This window comes from Oreochromis aureus, linkage group 7 (assembly GCF_013358895.1).
Source record: "Oreochromis aureus strain Israel breed Guangdong linkage group 7, ZZ_aureus, whole genome shotgun sequence".
Taxonomy (NCBI): domain Eukaryota; kingdom Metazoa; phylum Chordata; class Actinopteri; order Cichliformes; family Cichlidae; genus Oreochromis; species Oreochromis aureus.
Window position 1 is genome coordinate 55,613,257 of NC_052948.1, and position 18,726 is coordinate 55,631,982.

The window sequence follows — 18,726 nt, forward strand, 5'->3', positions numbered from 1 at the left end:
CACTCAAATTCAATCTGCAGAATATAATTTATATGTAAAGTAAAGTTCATATTTCAATAAGACACCTTCATGTTTTCAGGCTTACTCCTTTTTTTAATTGATTAATTAATTTCCTCAATGTTTACCTTTTGTCTTGATAAATTTGAACGATCTTGCAATCAGCAAAATAATTGCAGCATCTCTTGCACACTGTTTCTGGAGTTGAATGAGAAAAAATATCTTAATAGGTTGTGGAAGTGCCTGCCAACTAGACTGAAAAGCAGTGTTAAGATTACACAACCAAGCTATTAGCTCATTTATAGGTATGTGTGGCTTTTTTTTCACACCAGTGCCCCGATGCCTTACCTCATTGGAGTCCACTCCAGCCTAATGGAGGTAGGTGTGTTAAATTGGCATTTAGTAGAAAAAGTTAATTGTTTTCAGTCATTCTTTCTCTGGTATGGACTAGTTGTTTGAGCGTTTGGTGTCTATACAGAAATCTTTGTGTATTTTGACACTTGGTATTATTCCATGTCTTCTCTCTACTGCATGTAGAAAGTTCGAGGGATGGCTCTGGATGATGTGGTGGTCCTTAATGTAGATACAAACATGCTTGAAAGCCCCTATGACGACCTCCAAAGCCTTCCCAATGACGTGGTAAGGAACTATAGGACTGCTATCCTGTTAAGAAACAGTTTTATAAAACTTGAGCAACCATTCCAGGTTGAAAGTGTTTTCTAATAACTAAATTTTATACCTCAAGGTTTCTGCTTTGAAAAGTCGACTGAAGAAGGTTTCAGCAACAACAGGAGACTGTGTGGCTCGAGCCTTCCTCAAGAGTCAGGCAGCTCTGTTCGGCAGCTACAGGAGTGCGTTGCAGATTGAGCCGGTCAGTGCACGAACTAGATCACAACCATGAATGGAGCAAAGATATAATACGTGAAGCACTCAAACTGCTCCAATCTAAACTGTTAGTTTAAGTAACAGGACCATTCAAGTAAGGTTCAAGGTATTTCTTGCAAGTATTAAATCAAATGAAAGCTGTTGCTTACCAAACTGGACGGTGCACTGCAAATTCCAGTCAGCATGTCTGCTTTGGGTGTGAGGCAGGAAGTGCTAATCTGTTGAAGCCATCACCTATTGTGCTGTAGTACCACAATTCACTGTGGCTACAAGTAGATAAAGTGCAGTCTCCATTTTAACCCAGTGGACTGAGGAATATGAACATGTGTTACTCATGATAATTATTAAAAAAAAAATATGAGAAGGAAGAACGAAAGTCATCATCATCTCTATCATCATCATAGACAGTATAAAAGTTTGATATAAAATATAATTGTTTTATAGTGTATATGGTCATCATTTACCCAACTTTAACTTTAGATTTTTTTTTAATTTTTTTTTTGTCAAGATTTAATACAAACCTGTACACATTATATACATCTTACATGTGATTAGATTTCTCCAACCATTTTAGCTTTTCTTTTAAAACAAAGAGCAAATTAAAATATGCAAAACATCATACAAACACAAGAACAGAAAGCAAAAAAAAAGAGAGGGGTGCTGTGACTAAATTAAATAATAATAAATATCAAATCTTTTCAACTTAGTCACGGCATCTAGCAAGAAGGGAAAAGAAAACCAAGATCTCAGTTTGCTGGGTAATATGTTAAGAGGTGTCATTGGAACTCCAAATATGGCAATTAGAGGGTCTCTTCTGATCTGGATTTCAAAAACTCCTGAAAGTACAGAAAAGAAATCACTCCAGAATCTGTGCAAACTTGGATAGAAGAAAAACATATGACTTGGGTTACAAGGTGAGATTTGACATCTGTCACACTGGTCTAGAACTGAAGGAAAGATTTTAGATAAATGGGAATTTGAAAAATTGACTGTCTATTACTTTAAACTGTACAAGTCGTAACCTAGCACATGGTGTACTTGAAAGTATGGAAAGAATCACCTTATCCCACCATGATTCAAACAGTTTAGCACCTAATTGACCCTCCCACGCAGTTCGGATTTTACCTGATGAGTCAGATTCAGTCGCCATAAGTGTATGATATATATTAGATAGAGTTAATTTCTGATTAGGCCTAAGAACCAGAAGGTCAACACATGGTGGGTCAGCAGGGAGAATTTGGAAAATCTGGAAACAGTGATGAAATACAGTGTCTAATTTAAAAGCAGAGAAACAAGTGAGAAGGAGGCAGGTTAAATTTTGGGGACAGCTCTGAAAAGCTAAGAAAGACATCGTCTTTGTGAAGGGCTTGCATGGTTTTTATGCCTCTTTCATGCCAAATCAAATAAGCGGGATTAGGTAGTGGCAGGGGGAAATGATGATTTCTTAACAACGGCATTCTGGTAGAGGAAGATATGAATTTATAATGAGATCTAAACTGAGACCAAATCTTAAGTGTAGAGAGCACTATGGGATTTAAAGTAACAGAAGATTTAGAAGAAGTTTAATAATAGATAAGAGAGGCGGGTGAAAAAGGTGGAAAAATTGAATTTCAAATTTACACCAAATCAGATCCGGTGAATTTAGGCAGTAAGTCAATTTACGTTTAAGTATGTGAAGACCAGTAATACATAAAACATTTTGGTAGGGAAAGATCTCCATTAGAGGTGAACTTTTGCAATAGAGAGAGCCCTTCCATTCCACAGAAAAGAAGAAACCATCTGGTCTAAGGACTTAAAAAACTGTTTGGACAGAAATAGGGGAATATTATTTCCCCTGACATAAAAAGAGAAATCTGGGTAGCACATTCATTTTGATAACATTAATCCTGCCTATTGGTGACAGAGGGATAGGATTCCACCTCTGGAAATCTGATGTAAATTGTGAGACTAGGGGGCTATAATTTTCAGAAAACTGTGAAGGCAAAGTACGTGTAATATTAATTCCAAGTACTTAAACCCTGAGGGGCTGAGCTTAAAAGGAATGTCAGATGTCAGTCACCATAGGATGGACTGATTTTGGTTTCTTTGCTCCTTTACAGTGGCTTGCAAAAGTATTCAGCTCCCTTGAACTTTCCCACATTTTGTCACATTACAGCCACAAACATGAATCAATTTTATTGGAATTCCACGTGAAAGACCAATACAAAGTGGTGTACACGTGAGAAGTGGAACGAAAATCATACATGATTCCAAACATTTTTTACAAATAAATAACTGAAAAGTGGGGTGTGCGTAATTATTCAGCCCCCTGAGTCAATACTTTATAGAACCACCTTTTGCTACAATTACAGCTTGCCAGTCTTTTAGGGTATGTCTCTACCAGCTTTGCACATCTAGAGACTGAAATTCTTGCCCATTCTTCTTTGCAAAACAGCTCCACAACTGCCCTGTGACAGCCTCAGAAGTTGTCTAAGAGAATATTGGGAGCAACAACACCATGAAGTCCAAAGAACACACCAGACAGGTCAGGGATAAAGTTATTGAGAAATTTAAAGCAGGCTTAGGCTACAAAAAGATTTCCCAAGCCTTGGACATCCCACGGAGCACTGTTCAAGCGATCATTCAGAAATGGAAGGAGTATGGCACAACTGTAAACCTACCAAGACAAGGCTGTCCACCTAAACTCACAGGCCGAACAAGGAGAGCGCTGATCAGAAATGCAGCCAAGAGGCCCATGGTGACTCTGGACGAGCTGCAGAGATCTACAGCTCAGGTGGGGGAATCTGTCCATAGGACAACTATTAGTCGTGCACTGCACAAAGTTGGCCTTTATGGAAGAGTGGCAAGAAGAAAGCTATTGTTAACAGAAAACCATAAGAAGTCCCGTTTGCAGTTTGCCACAAGCCATGTGAGGGACACAGCAAACATGTGGAAGAAGGTGCTCTGGTCAGATGAGACCAAAATGGAACTTTTTGGCCTAAATGCAAAACGCTATGTGTGGCGGAAAACTAACTCTGCACATCACTCTGAACACACCATCCCCACTGTCAAATATGGTGGTGGCAGCATCATGCTCTGGGGGTGCTTCTCTTCAGCAGGGACAGGTAAGCTGGTCAGAGTTGATGGGAAGATGGATGGAGCCAAATACAGGGCAATCTTGGAAGAAAACCTCTTGGAGTCTGCAAAAGACTTGAGACTGGGGCGGAGGTTCACCTTCCAGCAGGACAACGACCCTAAACATAAAGCCAGGGCAACAATGGAATGGTTTAAAACAAAACATATCCATGTGTTAGAATGGCCCAGTCAAAGTCCAGATCTAAATCCAATCGAGAATCTGTGGCAAGTTTTGAAAACTGCTGTTCAAACGCTGTCCATCTAATCTGACTGAGCTGGAGCTGTTTTGCAAAGAAGAATGGGCAAGGATTTCAGTCTCTACATGTGCAAAGCTGGTAGAGACATACCCTAAAACAGCGGTCCCCAACCTTTTTTGCGCCACGGACCGGTTTATGCTCGACAATATTTTCACGGACCGGCCTTTAAGGTGTCGCGGATAAATACAACAAAATAAAACTAGTACCGGTACCGAAAAAAAGAAGATTTATTCATAACACACGTGAAAAGACCCAGGAAAACCGAGTAAACGATAAAAACGATAACAAAATAACGCTGAAAAACCCTGAAAAACATACATTTCACACCTGAGCCTCAACTCTCGCGGCCCGGTACCAAACGACTCACGGACTGGTACCGGTCCGAGGCCCGGGGGTTGGGGACCGCTGCCCTAAAAGACTGGCAGCTGTAACTGCAGCAAAAGGTGGTTCTACAAAGTATTGACTCAGGGGGCTGAATAATTACGCACACCCCACTTTGCAGTTATTTATTTGTAAAAAATGTTTGGAATCATGTATGATTTTTGTTCCACTTCTCAAGTGTACACCACTTTGTATTGGTCTGTCACGTGGAATTCCAATAAAATTGATTCATGTTTGTAGCTGTAATGCGACAAAATGTGGAAAAATTCAAGGGGGCCGAATACTTTTGCAAGCCACTGTATGTAAAACACTATAAATGCAGTGATGTGAAAAAGAAAACAATGTGATTATGCCATCATGTGAAAACTTTTTTTTTCACATCCCTGAGTTATACACTATTATAAAGTACTATGACAGTTGGTATTTTTTTCTGCATTTTAGGAAGAACGTATAACATTTAATGAAGAAACCTTTCTAAACCATCGGTCGAGTGCCATGAGACAGTTCCTTCAGAATGCCATTCAGCTGCAGTTCTTCAAACAGGTATTTATATGCTTACACCCCTCACTGTGTCTCTGTGCTTAACCCTAAATATTCCCTAAATATTTCACTGTGAAAGTGTAAAGATAAAATAAAAATAAATGCATTTTACTATAAAAGGCCACACGCAGACGCACCCATATGTGCACACACACACACAAGCTTCCTTTTGCTGGCTCATGTGTTTTGGTTTGACCTGCAGTTCATTGACGGCCGCTTGGACCTGCTGAACTCAGGCGAAGGTTTTAGTGACATCTTTGAGGAGGAGATCAACATGAGTGAATATGCAGGTCAGTATTCACTGGAATACTGTTTATGCTCTGTAATAGGATATGAAATTTCCTCATCTAGTATCCAGTATTCCACCTGCTTGATGCTGTGTATTTTTGTTTCTCCCCCACAGGCAGTGACAAAACCTACCACCAGTGGTTGTTCACTGTAAAGGTAAGCACATCTGAATACTAAGATTAGTTTCTGAACCAAATTGTATCCATAAAATCAAAGGGGTTAAGAGGGTAATCCCTCAACCTGCACTGCACTGTGCAGCTGTAGATATTATTGAAACAAGTAAACATATGTCATCTCAATTATCTTGTTTTGTTAGAAGGAAAAAGAAGCATTCAAGAAGTTTTTAAATTATATATTTTACTTACTCTTGATTTATATGCTTTTAACTGTAAAATCTTACCCATCTGTTGACAACAGCTGTTTGCTAAGATGGAAATCATAGAAATTTAGAAAATTCAGCAGCTAATGGAATTATTTTTTTAAATAAATGGCTCCAGAGGGTTGAACATGTTGGTTTTTTGGCAATTGTATCAATTTTTGAAATATTGTTTCAGTTATCTGCTATGCTGTTAGGTCATGGTCTCACACACCAGCACTCAAATCTCTGTCGTTATGAGGAGAGACAGAATGCCACTTTTTTTTGGTATTTACTGTCATGTCAGAAGAAAAGTAAGTCTAAGTCAAAATGTAGAAGCAGCCCATTTCTTTTTTTTTTTTTTGTGCAACATTCCAGGTTTTATTTACACAGAGTGCTTTAGTCAGGTTGAGGCCTGGACTTTGACTAGGCCAGTGCAGCAACTTGATTCTTTTCTTTTACAGTCATGCTGTTGTAGATTTGGTGGTGTACTTGGGATCATTGTCATACTGGATAACCAAGTTTTCAAGTCAGTTCAATTTTATTTATATAGCATCAATTCACGACAACAGTGGCCTCAAGGCATTTTATATTGTAAGGTAAAGACCCTACAATAATACAGAGACAACTGAGAGAACCTCAACAATTAGAACCCTCCCCCTCGAGCAAGTGTTTTGGTGACACTGGGAAAGAAAAACTCCCCTTTAACAGGAAGAGATTTTCAGCAGAACCAGGCTCAGGGAGGGGCAGCCATCTGCCAAGACTGCTTGGGGGTGAGATGATGAAGACAGGACAGAGACATGCTGTGGAAGAGAGCCGGAGATTAATAATACTTAATGATTAAATGTGGAGAGGTGTATAAACACATCGTGTTGTCTGATTCTGCACATAGACAATGTTATGTTGCATTCACTCCTTTATTCTACTCACTTTGTTCTATGTGCTTCAGTGCTTTATGTAATTGTAGGTACTAATATATAAAAATAAAAATACAGCAGGTATAATAAGTATTGAACACATCACCAATTTTCTAAATAAATATATTTCTAAAGGTGGTATTGGCATGAAATTCTCACCAGATGTTGGTAGCTATCCATTCAGTCCACACATGCAAAGAAATCAAACAATAGATTATTACACAATGTCCATAAATTGTGTAATAATAGGAAATAACACAGGGAAAAAGGACCAAGCACGTGAAGAAAGGGAGGTGAAAAAAAAAAAAAAATCGACACCAGCTGAAATTCATCAGTAATTAAAAAGCTGCCACTTAGTGCAAAATAATATCAGCTGTTTTTGTCCTAACTGATGGGTTATAAAAAAAGGTGTCTCATTACCAAGGTGTCACACAAGAAACATCTCATATGAGAACAAAATTGAACGTTTTTGCCATAATACACACCATATTTTGAAGTCAAAAGGTACTGCATATCACCCCAAAAACACCAACAGTCCCATGCCATGATGGATGTGGGAACATCATGGCATGGAACTGTTTTTCATTATGGCACACTTCATATAATTTAAGGAAGGATAAATGAAAAAAATTACTGGTTCATTCTTGATTAAAAATCAGCTACATATACCAAGATAACCAAATACCAATATACCAATACCATATACCAAGATGAAATGAAGATGGACGTTTCAGCAAGACACTGGTCCCAAACACAGCCAAGGAAATTCTCAGTTGGTTTCAGAGAAAGAAAACAAGGCTGCTAGAATGGCCCAACCAATTACCTGACCAATTGAAAATCTATGGAAAGAACTAAACCTCAGTTTCCTTATTAAATAAATTTCACTGACGTCTTTCACTGACAAATTTCTTGTCAATAGCACTGTTAAAAGTATATTTACTTAGAAAATTGGTGACGTTTCAATACTTATTTCATATCACCAGTTATTTCCATGAGTAACATTTTTATCAGGTTTTAACAGGTTTCTTGTATGTGAAGTATGACATAATGCAGAATGATATTGAAAACACTCTGAATAAAAGATTAAAAATTGTTGCAAACTGAGAAAGACACCGTTTCCCTTGCTTTGACAAGTTTTTTCCATGTTGGTTAAATCACTGCTAACAAAATGGTAAATGGATTAGTACCTATATAGCACTTTTCTACTCTATTTGAGGAGTCAAAGTGCTTTCTTACCATAAGACTCATTCACCCGTACTTTCATATACGCAAATTATTTTCTGTTCCTAAGTACTTTTAACCTAACATTCATACACTCACGTGTACATCAGGGGAATCTGATTTTTTGGTATCTTGCCCAAGGATACTTCAACATGCAGACCACAGGTGCCTGGGATTGAATTCAATTCAATTCAATTCAATTCAATTCAATTTTATTTATATAGCGCCAAATCACAACAAAAGTCGCCTCAAGGTGCTTTATATTGTACAGTGGATCGCACAATAATAAATACAGAGAAAAACCCAACAATCATATGACCCCCTATGAGCAAACACTTTGGTGACAGTGGGAAGGAAAAACTCCCTTTTAACAGGAAGAAACCTCCAGCAGAACCAGGCTCAGGGAGAGGCGGCCATCTGCTGCGACCGGTTAGGGTGAGAGAAGGAAAACAGGATAAAGACATGCTGTGGAAGAGAGACAGAGATTAATAACAGATATGATTCGATGCAGAGAGGTCTATTAACACATAGTGAGTGAGAAAGGTGACTGGAAAGGAAAACTCAATGCATCATGGGAATCCCGGCAGCCTCACGTCTATTGCAGCATAACTAAGGGAGGATTCAGGGTCACCTGGTCCAGCCCTAACTATATGCTTTAGCAAAAAGGAAAGTTTTAAGCCTAATCTTGAAAGTAGAGATAGTGTCTGTCTCCTGAATCCAAACTGAAGAGGGGCCTGAAAACTGAAGGTTCTCCCTCCCATTCTACTTTTAAATACTCTAGGAACAGCAAGTAAGCCTGCAGAGCGAGAGCGAAGTGCTCTAATAGGGTGATATGGCACTACAAGGTCATTAAGATAAGATGGGGCCTGATTATTTAAGACCTTGTATGTGAGGAGCAGGATTTTGAATTCAATTCTGGATTTAACAGGAAGCCAATGAAGGGAAGCCAAAACAGGAGAAATATGCTCTCTCTTTCTAGTCCCTGTCAGTACTCTTGCTGCAGCATTTTGGATTAGCTGAAGACTTTTCAGTGAGTTTTTAGGACATCCTGATAATAGTGAGTTACAGTAGTCCAGCCTGGATTGAACCATTGACCTTCAGATTAGTAGACACCCGCCTCTCCTTTTTGAGACAGAAACTTTGAAGGGCTAATGTTAATTTAATGTCTCAACTGGTTTTAAGGATTTTGATTGGAGTTGGAGAACTTTGATGATACTGGTTCAACTAAAAATTGATCGTAATATATAACATTTTTGTTTGTTTTGCAGAAAGGTGGTGGAGCCATCTTCAACACAGTGAAGACCAAAGCAAACCCAGCCATGAAGACAGTTTATAAATTTGTGAGCACTTTAGTGACTTTTGAAATTTCTTCCATGTATCAGCTGTTAATATTAATCCCCTGTGTTACAATATGAACTAGCATGGTGATCAACCATATCAGCAACAAACCTTGGATGTTACAAAGCTATATTGTTTCAAGGTTTAAATTAACAGAGCTCCTCTGAAAAGTATAAAGGATCTGTGAGCATGAGGTGTCTACGTGGGTGATACTCTGCACCTTTATTCTTATTTACGTAGTTTCACTATGTAGATGAGACTTGCCTCAACTTTCCTTTGAAATGTAAGAATCTTAAGAAGATGTAAATACATTCACAATGGCAATGACCTATGTGTGCTTATGTGCTCAACAGGCCAAGGACCATGCAAAAATGAGGATCAGAGAAGTCAAGAGTCGGTTGAAGCAAAAGGTATTGATTTGTTTTCCTGCTCTGAATCATTTGGGAGTTTTAATCATGAATTATAATGATGGCTTCCCTAATCTGTCATTTTTGACCCTATGGTCTTCCAGCCACAGCATGCAGCATCTGTCCTTCTTTTCCTTCTATGCCATTGCTACTTTCACCTTTGTTAACTTTTCTTCTTCCTGTGTCCCACCCCACCACTGCAGGAGCAAGCAGAGAATGGACTCTCCACTGAGGGGTCAGCAGTGACTGATGATGACAGCACAGCAGGATTTGCCACCTCCACTGGTGCAGCTAGAAGCAACAGGTCACTGCAAAACTGGGAAGGCAGTCGGCCAGTCACTATGCACTTGGGACAGGTGGGCAAAAAGGATGTGACAATGTAAAAACGCTAAAAACGTTTCATATGAAACACTTATGTCATAGCACACCTGAAATGCTATGTCAAAGGGGGATTTAAATCTGGTGTGTTAAAATGGCATTATTTTGTTTGTAGCATTATGTTTGATTGCATCTCTCAGTACAAAAATATGAGACTGATATTGTATATTGTAATTATTTAAATTTGGGGAAAAAAATGTGCTCGCAAAGCACTATCTATATATTTACGTTCCAAAGTAGATAAGCTGACGTGTGTAATTGTTTTTTTAAACTATATACAATCATAGGCTGTATTATTAGGTACACCTGTACGGCTATTCATTGCAAATATCTAAGAAGCAGCTTATGGGTGGCAAAGTGGTTCATTTACAAATTAGAAGGTTGTTTGAATGATGGAATCAGGGATCTACTAAGAATTGCCTCTGATGGATCCATTAGTCTGTGACTGTATGTGAATGTTCGAAAGCACTTGGGCATAGGAAAAAAAAGTCCTGTGAAGTATGGAGTTGTATAGAAGAGAGGGCAATGGACTAACCAGATTGATTAACACAAATTTGTCCGAGTGAAAGGAAATCTGAAGAGCAGAGAAGAAGTGTCCTGGTCCCAGTTTTCAAGAATTCAATTCAGTTTCAGTTTTATTTATATAGAAAATCACAACAAAATCACAACAGCAGTTGCCTTAAGGTGCTTTACATTGTAAGGTAAAGACCCTACAATAATACAGAGAAAAAACAGAAAATGCCAATAATCAGATGACCCCCCTGTGAGCAAGAACTTTGGTCAGTGGGGAAAAATGTAAGGGGAGAAAGGTAGGACAAGGACACACTGTGGAAGATAGCCAGAGATTAATAGTAACTAATATTAAATACAGAGTGGTATATGAATACACAGTGACTGGAAAACATGACATAAAACAGAACAAAGGTAATGGGCAGAGCTGTAGTAACTATAGAGTGGAAAAGATAATGAGCTATGAGCTAAAGCTATTGGAAAGAGTTGATCCGCTAAAGGTGAACCGCATTATAGTGAGGGACCACTGTATATATGCACACACATATCCAATATATATATACAATATATGTATAACAATCTATATCTATCTTTCTTCAGATAGTGGTACATTATTTGTATTTCTGACATTAAAATTTCTCCTTTCTCTCCTATTTTGTCATGTCCACAGGCTCAGCCACCAGTGCTGTTGAAAAGACCAAGCAGCAATGTGAGTCTGGAAAGCAGCATTGACCAGTAAGCATACTTTATTTATAAACAGCAAATTCCACTGTTTTTGAGTTTGTTCAGTCAAGAGATACTGTTAATATTTCCTTATTGGAAAAGGCAGTGGATAAATTGTGGGCCTAAAGGATTCAAACAACATTGGGGTTTCATTACCCTTGTTAATATCTACAATCAGCATACCTGGACACTTCTAAGTTCATCATATTAAAATGGGTCTCCATATATAATCCGATATATTCTCAGCATCCATCTGCCATGACCGGTGGGGGTAAATGGAGATAGACGGGACAAAAGACCTGCTGTGGAAGAGAGCCAGAGATTAATAATAACTCATAACTAAGTGTGGATTCAAGGCCACCTGATCCAACCCTAACTATAAGCTTTGTCAAAACAGAAAAGTCTTAAGTCTAATCTTAAAAGTAGAGAGAGTGTCTATGTCCCTAATCCAAGCTGGGAGCTGGTTCCACGGAAGAAGGACCTGTAACCGGAAGGCTCTCCCTCCCATTCTACTTTTAAATATCCTAAGAACCACAGGTAAGCCTTAAGCATGAGAATGAAGTGCTCTATTGGGATAATAGGGTACCATGAGGTCCTTAACTTAACAGGATATTTCTAATTTTAGAGAGATTACACAAATTGAAGAAAGCAGTCCTACATATTTGTCTAACATGGTGCATTGAACAACATAGTCTGGTCAAAAGCGACTCGACTAAGAGTATAATTGGAATGTTTTTTGGTACCACTGAAAGATATTGATGACAGTGAAACAGTTGTTCTGTACTGCTGTAGTGAGTTAGACACAAATCAGACTCCCTTCAATTGCCTCTTGGTGCATCACTCACAATTCAGAAAAATCAATACATTTTGTGATGGGCATTGGTGCAGCCCTTTAGCCCCTATGTCTGAAATAAACTGTTTTAAACCACCTTGTCTTCTGATTGGCTACACTGTGTAAACAGATATTCTGAACATTAGGTGGAAGGGACTTCTGTGATGCCTATATAAGTACATCCCCTCTTTTTGACATCATAAGGATGAAGCAGTAGGACAAAAACTGTGTGTACCATTACAGGAACAAGATTTGCATCATTGGAAATTAGAAAAAATTAAGGATTTACTTGAAGGAGTGCCAAAAATTTGGATTATTTTCTTTTTCAACAAACTCTTTGTCCGTTCAAATCAATAATTGAATACTCTTATATAGCTTAAATTGAGCAACAAAATAATAAGAAACTAGAAAACTTCTCATTCTAAATCTTCTAATTTCTCTTCTTAATGTGCCTCTTGCTTTCTGTCCCCTGTGTAATGAACTGTGTATTTTCTGTTGTCTTTCCTCTTGTCACCGTAGCCCTGTCCGTCCTACTCGTCACTACACAGTCTTTCTGTCTGAGGATTCGTCTGGAGATGAGCTCCAATACGACAATGAGTCCATCTCTGGGTTTCCTGACAGCTTTTTCTTCTCGGTCCCTTTTGAGTGGTCGCCTCTGTATGCATTTCCCTGATTGACTTTGCACTGTTTGGTTCATTAACAAGCCTTTCTTATTCCTTTTCTCTTTCAGTAATTGTGGGCATGTCTGTGCATAGCTACTTTTAAAGCTGTACATTTGGATAGGTTCTTGGATAGGGACATTTGGAGATTGGTTTACAGTTAGTACGATTAGTTTAGGAAAAAAAAAAACGATGTTATGTTGTTGGTACAGGCTTATGAAACCTGGGATCTAAAGTAAGTTCAACATACCCAGGATATCTTTCCATTATCAGGATGGAAAATTGATGACAAGGATAAGTGGTCATACGTTGTTGAGGTTGTTATCAACTCAAGGGTGAAAGGGGTGGTGTGGGAAGCATCTGACCAATCACAAATGGGTGTTTCACAGATCATATGACTTCTCTTCCATAGAAAATTATCCCTGTGAGTGCAACCTACTCCAGAGATGTTATCTAATGGTGGTTAAAGATATCTAAAGAAATTAAATGTATACCAATAAAATGCATTACGGTTGTAAAAAACAAACAAACAAAAAACCCTGTAAGTATGCAGATCCAGAGGAATAATATGGAAACTTCACAAACAAATTTCCCAACCAACTAGGAAAATAAATCCAAGAGCCTTCTTAATCTGAGGTGACGATGCTTATCACTGTACAGTATGCTTATCACTGTACAGTGATAAGCACAGCTCTTCTTTTACTTCTATGTTGACATGTCTTTTTATTACTGTAGATGCTTTTTTTAGTACTCCATTGATCCATCCATCCAGCCATCCATTTTGTAATGATTACCTGGATCAGCTGTTTAACCAGAGATGGCCTGACCTTCCTCTCCCCAATCCTCTACTCCAGGTTTTTTAGAGACAGTGAAGTGTTCAAAGCCATGCAAGTTTATGCAAGTTTAAGCATCCAGGGACCAAAACAGGTTCAAATGAAAAAGCAGAAATGAAAAAAAAACAGCAGACCCCTATGGTTCCAGCCACAGATCAGTTGGTGGGCCTATGGTAGGAGTGGCCTATGTGACTCATTCAGGCTGAGCCTGGGCAGGCTCCATAGGTTAAGGCATGACCACCAGGTGCTCTCAAGTGAGCCCCTTCCTCTATGCCTGACTCTAGGGTGGGGTTCTCATAATTATGGTCTGGGTGATATTTATGGATTTCATTGTTGTAGGGGTTTATTATAGGGTTTGTTTGTTTTTTGTTTTTTTTAATCACACTTAGTTTGGCCCCTTACCCAGTACTAATTTGCCTTGGGAGCCTTTACTAGGGGCAAATTGCCCCTGACAACATGGCTCCTGGGATCCCTCCAAAACAATGAGGTGGCCATTCATGGAGGGGCAATTTAAGAGGGGTGGCTGTGATAGAGGTAGAGCAGTGCATCTACTGAAATAATAATTAAAAAAAATGTATATGATTAATTTCTATTAATATCTGACTAGTGCCATGATTCTCTGAACCAGTATGATGAAGTTCTCCAACTCTGCCTGTCTAAGTCAAAAACATTGAAGGGCAAATGTTCCAAACTGAAATTATTTTAAAGTCATTGGCTGAAAAGGTAGAGCAGGTTGTCTACTGATTTGAAGGTCTGTTGTTTTATCCCAGACTCCTGCTCGTATGCATGTCGAAGTATCCTTTGACAAGATACTAAACTCAAAGTTGCTTGCAGTGTGTTCATTGGCGTGTGAATCTTGCATAAAAAGCACTTAGATATAGAAAAAATGCTTGTATGAATGTGTATGTGAATGGTGAATGAGAAATGCTGTCATAAGCGCTAGAAAAATGGAGTAGAAAAGTGCATATAACATCCAATGTGAGGAAGAATTTATAACAACAGGTTTATCTCTTTTCCTGCAGGCCACAGCCGTACCACACACTAAAAGAGGTTGAGTTGATAGAAAGTCATGATACTGGTTTTGGGCCACCAGAAAGTCATACTGCCCCCCCTAGCCCAGTCAATGAGAAGTTCTCCAATCTCAACTTGCTTGGTGACTTTTTTGGGTGCCTGGACGAACCTGACAGCCAACCAGTTGCCTTGGCTAAGAGTCTCGAGGATCTGAGGACTTCTAAAGACTCCGATGAGTTGCAGCCCAAGTTTACCTACCAGGTGAGATTTCTGTTCCAGACACTACCTTAATAGTTTGTATTATAGTTAATTTTGTTATATAAGATTAGTTTTTCCTAAATTAAATCCAGATATTCCAGACTGTTTGTAAATTCCGCAATCTGTACATGAGTATTAATGGTCCTCAGATGATGATCTAAAAGCTTTTAGAAGATTAAATTATAGCCATTTAAATGACACGTAGTTGTGGATCACATATTTTGTTGTGTACCCGTTGAACACTATGAAAACACTATTTAAAATTGTATTGAAAAAAAAAAAACCAGATGCTTAAATCTCTATCTATAGATCCATATATATATATATATATGTATATATATATATATATGTATATATGTATATATATATATGTATATATGTATATATGTATATGTATGTATAAATCTCATCTCAAAAACTCACATGGCGTAATATATGTATATATATTACGCCATGTGAGTTAAGAAACAGTAGTACAGTAGGATTTACTGAGCTAAATTGTAAAGAAAAACAACTCAAGTGGTTCTGTAAATTCTGATCTCTTGTGCTTGCAGCGGATGGATGTAAACGTTGGTGACAATTCACGAACATTTCCAGGGCTCAAGCTCTCCAACTCTTACAACAAGTTGTGGAGTACAGGGCATGAAAAAACGCCTTTGCCTGGTCCCTCTACCTGTAATAGACCTCCATCTGTCCAACTTCCTGTGCACACAGTAACCCACTCCCCAGGGCTTGATAGCTCCAGGACGTGCCCTGAGCCTTTGGACCTTTCCTCTCTTGGTAGTATCACTATTCCTCGTCCCCAGGGAAGGAAGACACCTGAGCTTGGTTCTGTCTTGACACCTCCCACAGCCCAGTCATGCTCCAAACCAGCAGGAACTGGTGAAGGAAGGACTATATCAGGGGGAGAAGAGTTTAGACAAGCTCTGAGCATGTCCACAGATGGAGATTTGCTGAAGACCCCCAAGAGTACTAAGGAAGGTATAGATCTCATAAGCCTTTTAGATCCTCTAAAGAACTCAGCACAGACCAGCTCCACTGCACCAACTGATGGGACAGATAGTAGTGTCTCATCTTCCTACAAGCCAGTACTACAACCTGGATCCTACCCACAGGGCTTGCCTTCTTTCCCAAAATATCCAAACCTATCACTAAACCCTTTCACCCAGTCTTTGCAAAACCCTTCCCTTCAAATGCATTACTCACCAATTATAAGTGGAAACCCCTTTAATACAGTCTCCAGACCTCCGCCAGGCCCTTATATGCCTGCTCCAACCCAGCAGCAGTCATTTACAACACTACCGGGGCTTTACAGACAGCATTCGCCAGGCAGTTCCACTGCCCCACCCAGCTATTCACTGCTCCAATCAGCATTCCCATCATCAGTCACCTCTCTGCCTCACTCCTCTGCCAGCAATCACACTTTTTCCACAGCTATAAATGCACTGAGAAAGCCACTTAATGTTGAACAGGACAGTCAGAAGCCTCAGGATCCTTTTGGGGACCTGTTGTCTTTGGCCAGACCAGCTTCATCCCAAAAACAGAAGGTGGAGGACCTCCGGAGGAAATGGGAAACATTTGACTAAAGTCTTTATATGTGCATAGAGATTCTTTTATGTCACTTCTACCACTGCTCTATCAGGACCTTGGGTTGCTTTTAGTAGTGCAGTAATCTGATTCAGTCTGTTATACTTGTCTAGCTCAAAAAATACAGATTAAATGAAGATTAAAGACTGCTGAAAAATGCCATGTCAGAGTTCTAATAGAGTTATCCTGATTGCCTAAGTGGAAAAACGAAGAGCAGGTACATTTTGTATGCTATCTGCAACCAGGCTGATGAGTGTGCAGGCGCTGCCAGTTTTTCCCTTGTAGAATATAGGTCAGAACTTATATTTTTGAGGCTGAATTGTAAATTCCAAAGTAATAAATACAAGATACAATAAATAAAACGCACATTAATCAGCTGCATCATTAAAAACCACCTTCCTTGTGCTGGGTACATTAGTCATTCTGTTGTCATGTCATGAGTCTATCTGTGTAGATGCATTAGAAATGAAGTGATTTTCAAACCAGTTAATTTTTTTGTAGTTCGAAGCCTCTAACACTGAACTACAGAAGTCAACATGACAACAGTTCTTACGCAGGTGTTCTAATTCTTTGAATATGCTGAGGTCCTCTTTATTCCAAGTATCCATGATTGTGTTCATTGGCAAGTATAATATAGACCGGTTTTTGTTTTAATTCTTCTTTGGTGTAGTAGTCTTCAGGGCACAAGAGGAACCGTGAGTATACTGTTTTTGGTCAAATGCATGAATGTGGAATTGCAAAAGCAATTTAAAAGAAATTAAAGGTCCCTAGAGTATTACTTGTTTAGACAATAGCTCTGTGTTATCCTCAAAAATTAAACTAAAACAAGCGGTAAAATGGTTTGTTCAGAGGAAATGCAAATTGATGTTGATTTGTAAATACCCAGCTGTAGCCATCATTTCAGAGTTGATGGAAGAAAAAACAAGGTCTTTGTACCTATAAAGTCCTCTGTGGAGCTTCTCAGTAGGTGAGAATGCATCAAGACGTTCTCAGTAGGTTATTACCTTTTAGTGGGCTCCAGAGCAGTTTGCTCCAAAAGCACCTATTAACTGCAACAGAAGGTCCTGATATAGAAGGTAAAAATGGTCACATGATGACACCCTCACCCTCTGATTGATGACCAGTGACAAACTTTCTAGTAAACAGATTGGGAAACGTGGATGCATTTCTACAAAATGTGAACATCATGTGTGATTTTCCTGGGGAAAATGCCTTTCTGTAAAGGCATTTACCAAAACATTTGCTTGTACATTTCATTGCACAGATCTCTTGTGGGTCATTTGTCTTCGGTGCCATCCCATTATCTGTGTATAAACTTTAAGAATAGCACCCATTATTTCCTGAAAGCGCATAAATGTCACAATAGCACACGTTTTCATGAAGTCAGCTTCTATGATTAGCTCGCATTATTATTTTTAGCTAGTCTGCTATATCAAAAGAACATCCTAATGGAATTAAGTGGCTGTTGCTACAAAATATAGTGCACCTCACATGTGCATAGTTCTTCTATTGATGTTTTAGTAGCTTTGTACACAATGAATTTTTTGCTTGGGTGTTTTTTTTTTTTTTTGTTTTGTTTTTTTTTTTTAATTTTTGTTTTGTTTGTTGCTTTCATGATAAATTCTGTTTAATGCTTCTCTCTGATCTGAAAAAATGTGTTGTCAATAATTTTTTAAGACCGTCTACAAGCATAAGATTACATTACATTTCCTGGAATATTTTAAAATTGTTTGTCTGCTAAATATATGAATACTTTAAAATCCCTTGTTGTATAGTATTTTTTTGCTGGATCTTTTGGACAAGCCTGTTGCTGATATATTTTCCTTTTTTTGGTTTTTGCAACTGTGATTAGCTAATGAGGCTGCTTAAACATTGTGATGTAAGAGGAATAATAATAGCTTCTCACACTTTGGCCATCAGTTTCTAAATTATCTGTTCTGACCTCTCTACCATTACACAATTGTGTCAGTGTCCTTCTCAGCTTTTTACTGCGTTCCAGATATTTTTGATGCGCTCATGTGTGGTGAATACCAAAAAAATTAACAGCTTGAAAGTGCTGTGCAGATCAGCTGTAGCTGCTGTCTTGTGTGCCTATTTGTAAAGACAACACTATATTTGTTCTAAGAATGACTAAAGACTGCTGAATAGTATCCTACTGCATTTGAATATAATTTAAATCTACAAATATCAGTTTCATTAAAATTACATATTTCACAATGTTTTGTGTGAACCACA

General features: G+C 38.6%; 1 protein-coding gene across 2 annotated transcripts in view; it reads left to right on the top strand.

Annotated features, from left to right (window-relative positions):
• The window catches only part of dennd1a (DENN/MADD domain containing 1A), a 30,365-nt gene extending 11,639 nt beyond the window's left edge, over positions 1–18,726 (top strand). Inside the window, exons 11-23 of one of the 2 annotated variants that reach the window (XM_039614628.1) lie at positions 330–375; positions 535–636; positions 743–868; positions 5,076–5,177; positions 5,377–5,464; positions 5,578–5,618; positions 9,224–9,295; positions 9,647–9,703; positions 9,904–10,056; positions 11,259–11,323; positions 12,663–12,800; positions 14,658–14,907; positions 15,459–18,726. In XM_039614628.1, coding sequence (XP_039470562.1) covers positions 330–375; positions 535–636; positions 743–868; positions 5,076–5,177; positions 5,377–5,464; positions 5,578–5,618; positions 9,224–9,295; positions 9,647–9,703; positions 9,904–10,056; positions 11,259–11,323; positions 12,663–12,800; positions 14,658–14,907; positions 15,459–16,490 — 2,272 coding nt within the window. In that variant the 3' untranslated portion in view covers positions 16,491–18,726. The remainder of the gene's footprint in view (positions 1–329; positions 376–534; positions 637–742; positions 869–5,075; positions 5,178–5,376; positions 5,465–5,577; positions 5,619–9,223; positions 9,296–9,646; positions 9,704–9,903; positions 10,057–11,258; positions 11,324–12,662; positions 12,801–14,657; positions 14,908–15,458) is intronic. The other variant, XM_031738384.2, reaches the window with a different exon arrangement.